This window comes from Podarcis erhardii (genome assembly GCF_964252035.2).
Source record: "Podarcis erhardii genome assembly, chromosome: 4".
In the NCBI taxonomy this organism is placed as follows: domain Eukaryota; kingdom Metazoa; phylum Chordata; class Lepidosauria; order Squamata; family Lacertidae; genus Podarcis; species Podarcis erhardii.
Genome location: NC_138508.1, coordinates 70,690,831 through 70,707,089, shown reverse-complemented (window position 1 = coordinate 70,707,089; position 16,259 = coordinate 70,690,831). Strand labels below are relative to the sequence as shown.

Here is a 16,259-nt window from a genome sequence, read left to right as displayed (position 1 = left end):
TGGTCAGGGACAAGCTGTAGAGGGAAGTTCTCCCTCTACAGCTTGACCACTCCCAGTTCTTCACCCAAATTCGCATAAACATGGGAGAATTTAAGTACATATTCTGATGTAGTACTGTGCAGGTCCAGATTCCACTCTGGGTCCTAAAAATTTGTTTGAAAAAGTGAAGCCTTAGTCACAATGCATTGTTGAAATAAATATTAGCAGACACTGTACATGTTATTTAGATTTATGATTCATTTTGACTGATTTTATCTAGGGTGTCTCTTTTGTAGAATATATTGTACACCACTTAGAAACTAAGATATTAAGGGGTATATAAGTTGTTGAAATAAACATAAATACATGCATACATTTTGGAATGGGGCATCAAGGTTCACTTGCAAGTGAAATTATTATCTTCTGTAAGTTTGCTTTTTCCAAGATCATTCTTGTAAAAGCTTACACAGACTCCCAATGAGCATCAACACAAAATGAAAAAAAAAATAACACACAAATGAGATTCAAGGGAGGTATGGAATTTCCAAAAAATACTAAGAAGCAAATTCACATTAGTCAGTCAGGAATTCCCTGATGTCTGTCCTAAACAAACAAGTTTAAATATCCAAAATCTATCCAAAAATCTATTTTGGATTATCTCCAGAACCTTGAAATCCACCTACACAACTAAACTCTATATGGAAGCATCTGCGACTTCCGGAGGCGGCGCGAAGGGCAATGGCTGCCCTTTCCTAACGGGAAGGGAAGCTCCGCTCGAGAAAGGGTCGTCCGCTACGGCGCAGCGGAGACCCGAAACGGAAACCCGCAGGCAGCAGAAGCCTGCGGTCCCGGGACCCGGCGGGCGCCAGCAGCGGCCACCGAAACGTTGAAGGAACCCCGTAAGGGGCTCCGGATCGCGGAGGAGGCTGCGGCGCTGAGGGTCGTTCCGCAATCGGCGGAGTGAAGCCGCGTAGCTGTTGCCAGTGAGCGCTGACCTTTCTTCCTGAAATTTATGCTCTGAAAACAACAACTCGTGAGTAAACAACTGACTGTATGCAATTTGGGACTCTAAAATATTAAATTTGGCTGAAAGCGGAGTGACGAAAAACAGGAAGTCCGTCTTCCGCTCCCATTGAACTTGAACGCAAAGAGCTGGAGGAGTGGAGGCAAAGAGAGATCTTTTAAATTACTTGATCTGAGCACCCATTGAACTTTATTCAAAGTGGAACAATAATTTTATGTGTTGGACTTTTATATTTTAATTTATACGGGGATATCTTTCTCCCTTTGGAGCTACATTTTAACTAAAAACCCCAGGCGCTGGAGCTGCCTGAGAAACTGAGCTGTCAGCTTGCAGTTTGCAGTTTGGATACTTTGAATTTGAACTTTGAAACAATCTGAGAGAATTTGAACTTGCTACTTTAAGGCATTTGTTACCAGCTTGCACCATCAGAAACACTGTTGCTGTATTAAACCTCAACTCTGCTGAAAAATCTCTTTATTGAAGGTTCTTGGACTTAGAAATCTGACTTTATTTTAACTGAAATTGATTTCTTTCCTGAAATATTTTAAACTCCCCCTAGAGGATTTGGGACCTATAACAGTGACTTTTATTTTACTTTCCCTTTCCCGGCCCTCTGCTGACTGTTACCATCTGGGCTGTGGCTTTCTCATGGGAACAACTCAGCTTGACCTTGACTTTTAGATAACTTTGGAATGAGTGGTACAAGAAGGAGAGGAAGAACTAAACAAACAACTTTGACAACTTTAACCGCAGCCTCACAGGCACGTAGATCATCTGTGCCTACTTTGCCTTCTGAGGTGGAAGCTGTCTCTCTGCCTGTTTCTCTGCCTCGGGCAGGGGAGGGAGAAACTGAGGAATTACAACTGGAAGATATGGCCTCAGGGGCAAGCACTGCTATTTTAGAGAAAATTTTTGAAAAATTGGAATCTTTGGACAAGAAAGTAGAATCTTTGGACAAGAAAGCCGATGAGCAAACATATAAAATTGAGCAGAACACAGAATGTTTAAATAAATTATCTGGACAAGTTGCACAGAATACTCAAGCAATTGCAGAATTGAAGGAGGCTGCAGGGGAAAATCGGAAATTGGCTGAAGATACTAGCCAAAAACTTGAAAATTTAGAACAAGAGGTAAGACCACTCTGCAAACAAGTAGGTGAACATCAGACCTATTTGTCCATGCTTGAACTGCGGAACAGGGAGAGCAATTTAAGGATAAGAGCAATACCAGAAGTGGAAGAAGGCAACCTAGCTGAGTTTTTGACTAAAGAATTTTCCAAATTTTGGAGTTTAGAGGAAAAGGATTTTAAAATTGTTTCGGCTTTTAGGCTCGGAAGACTTCTAAAGAAAGAGAAGCCCAGAGACTGTTTGATAATACTGAGGTCAAAGGAGGAAAGGGATAAGATTTTGGGCCTACACTACGGAAAGTCACTGGACATTTTGGACAAAAGAATTGAGATTTACAAGGATATTCCTAAACAACTGCTAGATCTTAGATCTAACTATTTGGAGTTGACAAGACTACTAAGGAAGAATTCAATCATCTTTAGGTGGGAATTTCCTCAAGGACTATCTTTTACTTTTAGAGGGAAGAAGATCAAAATCAGAACATCAGAAGATAGAGATAAATTTCTGAACATATACGGAGAGGACCTTCACAAAGGAATTGACCAACTTCCAGGGCCTGAAACACCAGAGGTACCTGCACCCTTGGACCCTGAAGATCTTCTGAATAAGATACCACCCCCTGAAAAATAACCAGATTTATTCAGGATGTCTCTGCAACTTTTGAGCTGGAACATTAATGGCTGCAACATCCCGGAAAAAAGGAGGAAAATTTTTCATATATTAAAAAAAGAACAATTGGATATTATCTGCTTACAAGAAACACATGTGACTAGGCTCCATAGAAAGGTGTTAATAAACAAAAGACTTGGTCAAGAATTCATATCTTCGGACAGAGTAAAGAAGCGAGGAGTGGTGATATATGCAAAAGAGAGCCTGTCACCTAAATTCTTATTCAAAGACGAACATGGAAGAATATTAGGAATTGAGATACAATATTAAGGAGAAAAGATTTTGATATTAGGAATTTATGCACCAAATGACGGGAAATCGGAATTTTACAAGAAGTTGCATGAGATTATGCTGGACTATCTGGACTACAACAACATCATTATGATGGGAGATATGAATGGGGTCGTATCGACAAACATGGATAAGTCACAAAATCAAAATGTTACAAAAGACGGCAGACTGCCAAAGACCTTTTTTGAAATGGCAGACAATATGGACTGGATTGACATTTGGAGAACTAAGAACCCCCTGGGAAGAGAGGGAACATTCTTCTCTGAAGCCCAACTGACTTGGACAAGAATCGACCAAATATGGATATCTAGAGGTCTGGCACCCAAGGTCAGAAAAGTGGAAATCTGCCCAAAGACCTGCTCCGACCATAATGCGCTGAAGATGGATATGACATTTTTGCCAACCGGTTCCTTTAGATGGAAGATGAATGATAGCTTGTTTAGAGATCAGGAGATTGTCAAGAAGGCCCAAAAAACTCTAAAGGATTATTTTGAAATAAATATGAACACTACGGTGGAAAAAAGAACTATCTGGGACGCAAGCAAAGCTGTCATGAGGGGGTTCTTGATACAACAGAACACTGTAAAGAAAAGAACACAAAATGAAAGGAAGGATAAGATTTTGCAGAAAATCAAAGAATTGGAGAAGAAATTAAGATCAAATCCGAAGTCACAGCCGATTCTGAGAGAAATTAAACTGTATCAAGCTCAATATTCCAAATTGATAAACCAAGAAATAGAATGGAAGATTAAATTAATGAAACAAAAAACTTTTGAATCGGCAAACAAATGTGGGAAACTGCTAGCCTGGCAGTTGAAGAAGAGACAGAAACTAAATACAGTTACAAACCTAGAAATTGAAGGAAGAAATATCCAGAACCCCATGGAAATTAGAAAGTGCTTCCAGAGATACTTTAAAAAATTATACACTCAAGGGCCGCAAGATGAGGTTGAGATTAAACAATTTTTGGAAAGAAATGGTCTAACAAAGTTGTCACAAAAAAACAGATTAATCCTGAACAACAAAATAACACAGCAAGAGATTGAACAAGCTATCCAGAACATGCAATTGGGCAAATCTCCAGGGCCAGACGGTCTGACCTCCAAGTATTATAAGACACTAAAAGACTATCTGATCCAACCATTGATGGAGGTCTGTAATGAAATTATGGAAGGGAAGAAGGCGCCGGAATCGTGGAAGGAAGCTTTTATCACATTGATACCAAAATCTGAAGCTGAAAAGACACAACTTAAAAACTACCGTCCCATCTCCCTTCTGAATGTGGATTACAAAATATTTGCAGATATTTTGGCAAGTAGATTTAAAAGAGTTCTTAATGAAGTAATTCATAAAGACCAGGCAGGCTTTCTCCCAGGCAGACATATGTTTGCAAATACTAGGAACATTATTGACGTTTTGGAACTTTTGCAAACAGATATAAATACAAAAGCAGTGTTAATTTTCATAGACGCGGAGAAGGCCTTTGACAATATTTCTTGGAAATTTATGAAGGGAAATTTGAATGAAATGGGAGTGGGACGGGGGTTTGAGAATGGGATTGACGCAATATATTCAGAACAAAAGGCTAAACTAATAGTTAACAATGTGGTCACAGAAGAGTTCAAAATTGAAAAAGGAACACGACAAGGCTGCCCGATTTCCCCTTTGTTATTTATTTCGGTTCTGGAGGTGCTCTTGAACTCGATCAGAGGGGACCGGTTGGTGGAAGGGATTCAGGTCGGAGCGAAACAATACAAATTGAAAGCTTTTGCAGATGACCTAGTTTTGACTCTGCAGGAGCCAGAATCTAGTACGAAAAGAGTATTACAACTGATACAGGATTTTGGTCGGGTGGCAGGATTTAAATTAAATAAACAGAAAACTAAAGTGTTGGGAAAAAATTTGACAGATACAGAGTCGGAAAGGTTTCAGAGAGAAACAGAACTAACTATGGTTAAAAAAGTAAAATACCTAGGGGTAAACATAACAGCAAAAAACCTGAGTCTATTTAAGGATAATTATGAAAAATGTTGGTCTGAAATTAAGAGAGACTTGGACAGTTGGACAAAATTGAAGCTTTCTTTGTTAGGCCGAATTGCTGCTATCAAGATGAATGTATTGCCAAAAATGTTGTTTTTGTTTCAAACATTACAGATCGTGGACAAAACGGAGTGCTTCCGGAAGTGGCAGAAAGATATATCCAGATTTGTCTGGCAGGGCAAAAAGCCCAGAATTAAGTTTAAGATATTAACAGATGCGAAAGAAAGAGGGGGCTTTGCCCTGCCAGACTTAAAGTTGTATTATGAAGCCGCAGCTTTTTGCTGGCTAAAAGACTGGCTACTTCTCGAAGACACTGACGTGTTGGACTTGGAAGGTTTTAACAATGCTTTTGGTTGGCATGCATACCTATGGTATGACAAAGTTAAGATCAATAAGGCCTTTAAGAACCATATTGTCAGGAAAGCAGTGTTTAATGTCTGGACAAAATACAAAGACTTACTGGAAAATAAAACTCCAAGGTGGCTCTCACCTCTGGAGGCTAAGGCCCTAAAAAGACCCAATATGGAGGCTAAATGGCCAAAATATTGGGAAATATTAGAAAAAGATGGAGACAATTGGAAATTGCAGAGTTTAGAGAAAATGAAGGATAAGGTGCGAGACTGGTTACATTATGCTCAGATTAAAGAAGTTTTTAAAAATGATAAAAAGTTAGGGTTCCAGGTGGAGAAATCGAAGTTAGAAACTGAATTGTTAGAACCAAAGACTAAGGTATTATCTAGAATGTATAACTTGCTGTTAAAATGGAATACACAAGACGAAATGGTCAAATCGGTTATGATAAAATGGGCACAGGACATTGGGCATAACATTATGTTTGAGGACTGGGAAAGGTTGTGGACCACTGGGCTGAACTTCACCGCATGTAATGCTCTGAAGGAAAATGTAATGAAAATGATATATAGATGGTACATGACCCCAGTTAAACTTGCCAAAATATACCATTCGTCTGATAATAAATGTTGGAAATGTAAAGAAAACGAAGGAACATTCTTTCACCTCTGGTGGACATGCCCTAAGGTGAAGGTCTTCTGGGAAATGATATATAATGAGCTGAAAAAGGTATTTAAGTATACCTTCACTAAGAAACCAGAGGCCTTCCTTCTGGGTATTGTCGGCCAGAAGGTGTTAAAGAAGGACCGAACATTCTTTATGTATGCAACAACGGCAGCAAGGATACTCATCGCAAAAAACTGGAAAACTCAAGATCTACCCACACTGGAAGAGTGGCAGATGCAACTGATGGACTATATGCAACTGGCCGAGATGACAGGCAGAATCCGTAACCTGGGAGAAGAGAAGATGGAGGAAGACTGGGAGAAATTCAAGAAGTATCTACAAAAACATTGTAATTTGGTTGAATGCTAAGAAGGATGCTAGATTATAAAAAACTGGCCACCACTAAATTAGATTTGAAATTTGATGATAAGTGAGACTAAAGAAAATATAAAATTTTTTGGAAGAAGTGCTAGATTATATTTGAATGAGTGGACATGAGATTGTAAACAAGTTGATAATTTGTTTGGAAAAAACTTTTAACAATGTAAATGGGAGCGGGAGACGTGAGGAAGTTCAAAGAAGTGATGAAATTATGTCTGTGATAGAAGTAAGACTGTTTATTATTTGTGCATTTATATTTAAAAACTTTAATAAATATTTATAAAAAAAATATATATATATGGAAGCATCTGCATGCCTAGCACTTAATCAACATAACACACAATGTAATTTATTAGGTAGCATTCTTCTGCCTGTGTCTATCCATCTGCACTTTGCCACTCTCAAAAAGTCTGGTTTTCCTCTAATGGAATAAAGAACACAGGAATAGGAACTGGATCACACCTGTGCATATGGGCTAAGAATACTGTCTTTCCTATTTTATCACATTATAAGCAATGCTCTGCAGACTACATGGCTCTAGAGATTCATATAAAAGCCTAATGCACTGAAATCTGAAGGTTCTCCAGAGGCATCTCTTCTAGACAGACACACAGACTTTTCCATTTGTCTAAAACAGGGATGGAGAACCTATGGCCCTCCAGCTGTTGCTGGGCTGTTGTTGGGCTCCAATTACTATCAGCCTCAGCCAGCATAGCCAATGGTCAGGGATGGTGTGATTTATAGTTTAGCAACATCTAGAAGGCCACAGGCTGCCCGTCCCTGATCTAGAACATGTGGGTAAAGTGTAGTAAATTTCCCTAGAATTGTAGGGTTGGAAGGGACCACAAGACGAGGTGGCTTTCGCCTCTGGAAGCTAAGGCCCGAAAAAGACCCAATATGGAGGCCAAATGGCCAAAATATTAGAAAAAGATGGAGACAATTGGAAATTGCAGAGTTTGGAGAAAATGAAGGATAAAGTGTGAGACTGGTTACATTACGCTCAGATTAAAGAAGTTTTTAAAAATGACAAAAAGTTAGGGTTCCAGGTGGAGAAATCGAAATTAGAAACAGAATTGTTAGAACCAAAGACTAAGGTACTATCTAGAATGTATAACTTGCTGTTAAAATGGAATACACAAGACGAAATGGTTAAATCGGCTATGATAAAGTGGGCACAGGACATTGGGCATAGCATCATGTTTGAGGACTGGGAAAGGTTATGGACCACTGGGTTGAACTTCACCGCTTGTAATGCTCTGAAGGAAAATGTAATGAAAATGATATATAGATGGTACATGACCCCAGTTAAACTTGCCAAAATATACCATTCGTCTGATAATAAATGTTGGAAATGTAAAGAAAATGAAGGAACATTCTTTCACCTCTGGTGGACATGCCCTAAGGTGAAGGCCTTCTGGGAAATGATATATAATGAACTGAAAAAGGTATTTAAGTATACCTTCACTAAGAAACCAGAGGCCTTCCTCCTGGGTATTGTCGGCCAGAAGGTGTTAAAGAAGGATCGAACATTTTTTATGTATGCAACAACGGCAGCAAGGATACTCATTGCTAAAAACTGGAAAACTCAAGATCTACCCACACTGGAAGAGTGGCAGATGCAGCTGATGGACTATATGCAACTGGCCGAGATGACTGGCAGAATCCGAGACCTGGGAGAAGAGAGGATTGAAGAAGATTGGAAGAAATTTAAGATGTATTTACAAAAACATTGTAACTTGGTTGAAAGTTAAGAAGGATGCTAGATTATAAAAATTGGCCACCACTAAAATAGATTTGAATTCGATGATAAGTGAGATTAAAGAAAATATAAATTTTTTGGAGAATTGCTAGATTATATTTAAATGAGTGGATATAAGACCGTAAACAAGTTGATAATTTGCTTGGAAAAAACTTTTACGATGAAAATGGGAGCGGGAGACGTGAGGGAGTCCAAAGAATTGATGAAACCACGTTGCGTTGGAAGTAAGATTGTTTATTATTTGTGTATCTGTATTCAAAAACTTTAATAAATATTTATTAAAAAAAAAGGAAGGGACCACAAGAGTCATCTAGTCCAACCCCCTGCAATGCAGGGATCTTTGCCCAATGTGTGGTTCAAAGCTATGGCCCTGAGATTAAGTCTGATTCTCTACCAACAGACCTATCCATGACACTGGTTAAGTTACATATGGATACCACAAAGAATATCACAGTTACACAGTTACAGAGATCTATACATGGCAGGAAGTGAAATAGTTTCATTGTTGCCAGAGTGACTACATTTACAAAAGCAGCAAAAACATTAAGCATGAAATACAGGCATGTTGATTGTCCATTTTCCTTTTCATTGCTTCCCTTTGAGGCTTTTTTTTTTTACTGTCTTGGGCCTACTTGGAGAGATTACACAGGAAAACATTAACGAGTTGTTAAAAGTTAAGAAACACACCCACACACCTCTCTTTTATTTAATTTATTAAGATATTGCTATAATATTTTCCCCAAAAGCTAAAAGTGCTGTAGAACAGCAGCAGCAACAACAACACCACCACAAAGACACAACATCCAACCACAAAACCAGAAAGTTCTGTTGTGTTAAAGTACCTTGTGTATTTAAGCTTCTCTACCGTTGGTGCAGTTTTCATGCATGACAGAGAACCAGGCAGCTCAATCCAAATTAGAATTTCATTGCCATGCTCCCAAGATTATAGCAAATTATGAAGTGTATGATACAAAAATGATATATGGAGTCATTAGACACAAGAAACATTAAAATATGGTTCACAGCCAAGCAGGGATTAAGAGGTTTTATCCAGAGGTCGGCAACCATGAGGGTCGCTTAGCTGGCCCATGAGCCGCCCCCAAATTGAGCAGCCTGCTTGGTGAGTCCCTGCACGCTGCACTAAACCGGCACAGCACGGCACGGGGACTCTCTTCTGCAGCTCTGGAAATTGCTTCTGCGCATGCCTAGATGCTGGAAATTGCGTCTGCACAGCCGTGATTTTCGGTATCTGGGCATGCGCAGAAGCAATTTCCAATGCCATGAACATGTGTAGATGCGACTTCCAGCATCGTGCTGCGCCGGTCCAGCCCACAGAGGATCTCTGCAGGAGTGATCCAGCCCATGCCCAGAAAGCTTGATGACCCCTGGTTTTATCTCATCCCCTAAAGAAGAGTATGAGCCATTCACATCTTAGAAGAGACTCAATTTCAACAACTATGGCTGAAAACTGTGGCTATGGCTGTGTTCTTAATAGCCTTGTATTTGTCTTGTAGATATATCTCAACTCCTGATCTTCCTCCAAGGAGCTCAAAGTGGCACACATGGAGATTATTATCCCACTTTAGCCTCACAACAACTTTCTTCCACAGGTTGGGCCTCAGATTTCCTAGTGAGCTTCAGGACTGAGAGGGAAAATTACCCAATTCTCCTTGGCCAAATGCCAACTACCTAACTGAATGTGAGCAACAACTGGACCATGCAAGGTGCACAGAAGTTTCTGAAATCATGTGCACAATGTGGATGTCTAATACAAGAGAACACGACCTAGTTCCGTCTTCACGCGACAAAGATTTAGCTATGTTTTCTCCTAACTGTAATCTGCCATACTCTGCCCTGCAGCGCCACACATCTATTGCTATTCACAAGTGCACAGGGGTATTTTACTATGAGTTGAACTATCCTTTTTTTACCAATTACAGAACACACAAACAGTTCAATCCCATTCCTCCGGAGCATTTTATGTAGAGAAAAAGTGTGTATGTATGGAACTATTTTTTAAAAACCAGCTCTGACAAAACTCCAAAGCTTGTATACTATTCCCTACAGATTGTGGCCCAGTAAAAAGCACCATTTAACCTACTTTACTTCCTTTGAGACCAGCTTAGTAACTGCCATCAAAGCAATGTCTTCATACAGTAAATCAAAGACTGGTGCAGATGAATCAGAGATCTCTTAGGACGAAACATGCAAGTCTTGTATTTCTTGCTATAAGACAATTGGTCCTGCTGTTCAAGCTATAGCAGTATTCACTTCTTTTAAAGTCTGAAGACAGGTAATGGATTATTGTACTGCAGCATCATTTACACTTTAAATGTCCTTCTGAATTGGCTATGGTAAAGTAACAGTGCAAAGTTACCTTTGTTTTCATGACAGAACAATGCTGACCACACCTGCTTGACTTGGACATCACCTGTATATCCCAAGTAGTAAGGACAATGTTATGTTTGCCATATCCCTCTTCACTTCCTCTCTTTTCTCAATTAAAAGAGAACAGAAAGTTTAACCTTTATTAACAAGATCACTTTGCCTTTTGTATGTTACCACTGCTTCAAGTTTTAGAAGTATTTAATCCCCTATAATTTAGATGGATTGAATTTTTCTTTCACAGGTTAGGATTAAAGCCACTGATTTGCAATTGATTTGCATGGGGGGGGGGGAACCAGCCAGTTATTAAGTCCTAACTGAGTAATTTGCAGCTTATTTCACCCCAGCTAATTAAAATGTAATCACTATTGTTTGGCAATGTGCATTCTGTCAGCAGTTTTTACTTCAGAAAGAAATCATGCCAAGAAAGCACGCACATAAAAAGGCCTTTCACTAAGAACTGGCTGGTGTAAATTGCTTCCTTTAGCCAGTGAAACTGTAAAACAAAAAGAGTTACAACCAACTGACAACAGTAAAAAAAAAGTGGAGGTAACTAATCCCCTTTCAGGATAATTAACTGGGTTCAACAATTTCCAGCTTTTGATATATCTCCTGAAGAAAAGACATGTTCATAGCAGGCAGTTTTTGGGTTGGATTTTTATCCAGTGTATCTTTATCTAAGCAATACTTAACTATACTAATCATGAATGCAGATGGGTTACAGTGTGTGGGGGGGTGCGCGCGCATGCTCTATACACCCTGCATTCTTGAAACAACAGAGTGCACTTCTGATTCTTCTTCTTTCTGGTTCACCTGGGTACATTGCCTACAAAAGTAGGCATTTTCAAAGACAGATGAAATGTTCTTGCCCTACCACAGATTGTTCCTTGAATGTGAAGTCCAAGTGCTCCATAGGATAATAGTGAGGATGACAATCAAGCTCTATCTCTTTACTTTTTCATCATCTAGTCTGGATTTGGTTTGATTTGTCTTGCTTTTCTGTGCTTTGGAATCATCATACATACTTTGTGCTTTCAAATGAAGAGCTTGTCTAAAAAGTGAATGTGTTAGTTTTCACTTGCAAATGGGATGCTGGGAAATTATTATAATTCATTCAGTTCATGGTTCAGATCTTATTCTTTTTCTAGGTCTCAACAACCAAGTAAAGAATAAGTGAAAACATGAAAGTGAATGAAAACTAAGAGTAATAGAAGCAGACCCACTGATTTCATTACATCTCCTCTGAGTAGGACTAACATTGGCTATCTCTCCCAAGAATGCAAAGGGGGGGGGAATGCAAAAGTAGATGAATAACACCTTTCATAACCATTCTTTAGTAAGAACCATAAGGTCTTGTAGCATTTTATAGCCTAAAAAAACTCACTATACCATAAACTTTAATGGACCAAAGTCTACTTCAACCTTTAGAAGTGTGCTACAGAGTGCACCATACAAACAGGTGCAGTCAATCCTATACAGTATACATTTGCTTAGTACGATCTCCCATTGAGTCAGCAGGATTTTGTCACAGGTAGTAAGTGAGAGTATTCTCATGCCATATCTTTGCTGACTAGTCTGTATTGTAATTCTTGCCTACTTCATGGAATATAAGTAATCATATATACATTGTGCTGTGCATTATGCATGTATTTAATGTGAGAGCTTAGCTCATCGAGAAATACTCTACAAATGTTGATGTTCCCCACCACCAGTTAGCAAGGCTCAATCTTTTTATATACAATAGCTTTCCTCCAAACCCTTCAAAATGAGCACAGGAACTTATCTCTGCCTACTCCAGTTATTACACTCTCCTCCCCACAAAGTGGATACCAGCACATGTGAACAGAGAAAGTATTTAAAGTGGGTTTGTTTAAAAATCAAGCAACCGTGATGTATCAAGAGTCTTTTAATTTATCAGAGTTCCTGAGTCATTGTGTCAGCAATACTGTATGTGCTGAATTTTAAAATGAAGAAGAACTTATGGATATGATAAATATGTCCATATTGGATTTACCAGTAGCCAGCTTGCTCTTATTTTTCAAATAAAATCTACTCAAATTGATGAAAGTAGAATTCTGTGGCACAAGATATGCTATGTTCTGTTGTAGAATCTGGAGAGGCCACATCTGTATAAATGTAACAGCAGGTGCCCTCTACAGCTAGACTATAACTCTGTACCCTGTAACACACCTACATCCTATTTATTTCAACAAGGCTTAAGCACACTTAACTGGTCATAGGATTGTAGCCTTAGGGGACACACTGCATCCCTCCCACCCTGCAGCTTCCCACGCTGTTGATTGAACGCTTTGCAATAAGCAAGAGATGCACACAAATAGCCTCCTTGTTAAACAAGGTGCCCTTTATCCCTGCCTTGGTTATCCCAGAACTACTCATGCAAGCTGCACTGGCAGAACAGATACCTGGATGATTCTGTTCCATGGTGTGAATTGCCAGGAAGTAAAGAAGAACTAAACAACACTAATAGATTCATGCATACCCATACAAGAAGAACGGTTCAAAGGTCCAAGGAATATAATTATGAGATGCAGATGTGCATTTAAATAGCAAGCTTTGGATGGAAAAAAAAATACAATTAGGCCACAGTCCTATAGTCTATTACATAAGAGGAAGCCTCATTGGGCATAATGAGACTTACTTCTGAGTAGGTGCCAAGATAAAGGCTTGTACTTTTAGCCCCACATGATCAGAGGTTGTGCTCATCTGGATTTTTAGAGTAACTGTAGTTTAAGCATAGAAAGTGATGGCAGGAAAAGCCTGGATTTATTTTTTCTATTGATTAAAAAAAAAGCCTGATCAGAAGGCTACAAGAATAACCCCCTCACTCAGGAAACCAGTACCTATTCTGTACAAGGTTTTTGTAATTCTACACAATAAAACCATGGCTGCATGTAACATCCATTTTCTAAGAGGCAGCATAGAGGGATGTTTTGTTGTATCTTTTTTCTTCTGGTCTGACAATGGACATTTATATAAATGAATTTCTGAAACAATGAAAATCAAGAAAAGCTTCACTGAAGGAAAAACTATTCCCCAACACACATGTATTCTGAATATAAAGTAACTTATGGTCCCATCATCTTACCACTTCATACTTTCAGAATGTCAACCTAAAACACAGTACCATCAAATCTGCCTACTACTTAAAGGAGTGCATACATAAGAAACAAGATACTATATGCTGCAAAAATGCTTAGGGTAGGTAACAGAAAACACAGTTATTGATTATCACATCACCACCACCCATTCAGCTGCTTTTGGACTGAAAAGCACTGGTGGAAAATGGAGCCATTATCGTCTCCTGCTTCTTTTTCCAGGCAAAATCAAAACATGATCGGCACGTGAGTGATCAGGGAGAATTGCTTCAGCACATTGCCTTTGGCAGGAAGCACAGAAGCTACATTACACACACTGTGCTATCAAAATAACTGCCAGAGAAAGAAATGCAAAGTAAATGGGACACCTGCAGAGATCCACATAAGAAATTAACTTCTTTCCTCCCTGCCTTCAGGGGTCACCTTTTTTCAAAGTGCCCTGTTTTCTGAACTTACAGCCCAACCCTATGCAGCGTTAGGCAGGCTGGAACATCTAAAGCCCGTGATTTCAGTAGAGTCAGGCAGCCTAAACTCTGAAAAGAATCAAGCAGCTTGTGTGCTAAACTGTTCTTGGCCAATCAAACTAGCAAACCGGTTGCGAGCCGAATTGCAAAGACACAACTGTAGAATGCAGGGCTGCATTTAACCACAGCGAAGTGTAAGAACAACTTCAGCATCTACCAGGACTCACTCTCATTCACACATGCAGACACTTGCAGGCTTGCACTGAAAGGGACCAGTAAGAATGAACTGAATGTTTTACTGGGCAAGGGAGGGGTTCCCCTGTCTTCTACCTTTTCAGCAATTTCAGGAGTCAAGCAATATAGACATGCCATAACGCTTTCCAGTAAGAAAGAAGCTTACTGGAAATCACACACTTTTATCATGGGTTGGTGAATCCAGAATAACCACCTCTCTCTAGTTACTCGCACTCACTAGAAAGAATAGAGACCTCTTTGAGCATTCGGATAAAATAATAATTACTGTACTAACTTAGATGGGAAATATGTCCCACACGTGAACAGGCATCGCGGAAAGGAAAGGGGACGTCAGCCCTTATTTATTTGTGTGTTTTTTTTAATTGTGTGTGTTGCTGGTGACTGTTAAGGAGTAAATAATCTGCTTTCAGAGGTTCGGCGATCGCCCTGTCCGACCAGGCACCCCTGTTGCCCCACTTCAAGATCGGCGTGGCTTGATCCGGAGTAACTGACCACCTTCAAACACGAATCCACTTCTCCCTTAGAATCACAGAGACGTGTGTGTGTGTGTGTGTGTGTGTGACCCTTGGGTTTGTGTAAATAAGTAATCGGGGGGGGGGGCAACTGCCGCTCTCCGCTCACTGCGCTTAACGCCTCCCGAGCCCCCCCCCCTCCTCCAGCTTTACGCGGGTCTCCCGGGGAGCAAAGCCCGCCGCGTTCCACGGGACTCGCGTAAAGCGCGAAGGAGGCTCCGCAGCCTTGCGCGCAGGTGCCGCCCGCGACCCCTCAGTCCCCCCGTCCCCTTCCTCCCGCTCCCTCTCTCCCGCCTGAAGCCGCCCAGCCGAGTTGGAGCAAGCCAGGTGCGAACCAGGTCTCTGCGGAGGGAGAGAGGCTTCGCCCTGCCCTGCCCTCCCGCCCGGGAAGCTTCGCGCTTTCCCGCCGCCGCCGCCGCCGCCGCCCGTACCTGGAAATGCTTGAAGAAGGCGGAGATGCGCGTGATCTGCAGACTGAGGCACCTGGAGGTGCACCTCGCTCCGTAGACGCTGGCCGCCGAGAAGGAGTCGTCCTGCCTGCGAGCCGCCTCTCCTGCGGCGGCTGCGGAGGTAGCAGCAGCGCCGCCGGCCGCCGCTCCGGGCAGGCAGCCCCAGGACGAAGCCGTAATCCAGAGGAGAAGGGTCAAAGGCACGCCGGGCTCCTGAAACCCCATGGCTTTGTGTATAGCGCGCGCCGGCGAGAAGGAAGCGCGGGAGCAGGACCAGCAGCGAAGCCCCGACAGCAGCCGCCTTCCGGACGCTCTCGGCGCGCGCCACTGAGGCGAAAGGAGGCGAGACAAGGCAGCCTCGGCGCGCGGAGCAAACTCGGCGAGGAGGGGAGGGGGGGGCGCGAGAGAAAAAGTTCAACCATCCAACTCTCTTCAACCCCCCGCCAGACTCCGCCGAGCTCACCGCCCTCCCCTCATTCCCAGGAGGGGGTGGGGAGAGGGGTGACAGAAGGCGGCGCGATTGGCTGCGGGAGGCCTGAGTGGCAGCGCGGCGGGAGGGGGCGGGGTGTCTGACCGCGGGCAGGTCGCGCGAGCGGCGGTGCTGCTGCTGAAGCGAGGGAATGGGTTGGGGGGCGGGCGGGGAGGGGGCTTGGCGTTGTCGAAAAGGCGGGAGGCTTCGGGTGAAGAACTTTCTGCCGTGCTGCACACGGCATGGGCTGAAGCGTTGCGAAGCTCCCGCGAAGACGGGCGCCCCTCTCCAGGCGGGCGGGCGGGCGGGAATCGTGCATCTG

At 41.7% G+C, this 16,259-nt stretch overlaps 1 protein-coding gene across 1 annotated transcript in view; it reads right to left on the bottom strand.

Annotated features, from left to right (window-relative positions):
* Positions 1 to 15,951, bottom strand: part of ANOS1 (anosmin 1) — a 93,841-nt gene extending 77,890 nt beyond the window's left edge. The window contains exon 1 of the mRNA XM_081858696.1: positions 15,451 to 15,951. Within this exon, the coding sequence (XP_081714822.1) occupies positions 15,451 to 15,693 (243 nt within the window). The 5' untranslated portion in view covers positions 15,694 to 15,951. The remainder of the gene's footprint in view (positions 1 to 15,450) is intronic.
* Positions 15,952 to 16,259: the final 308 nt, after the last annotated feature.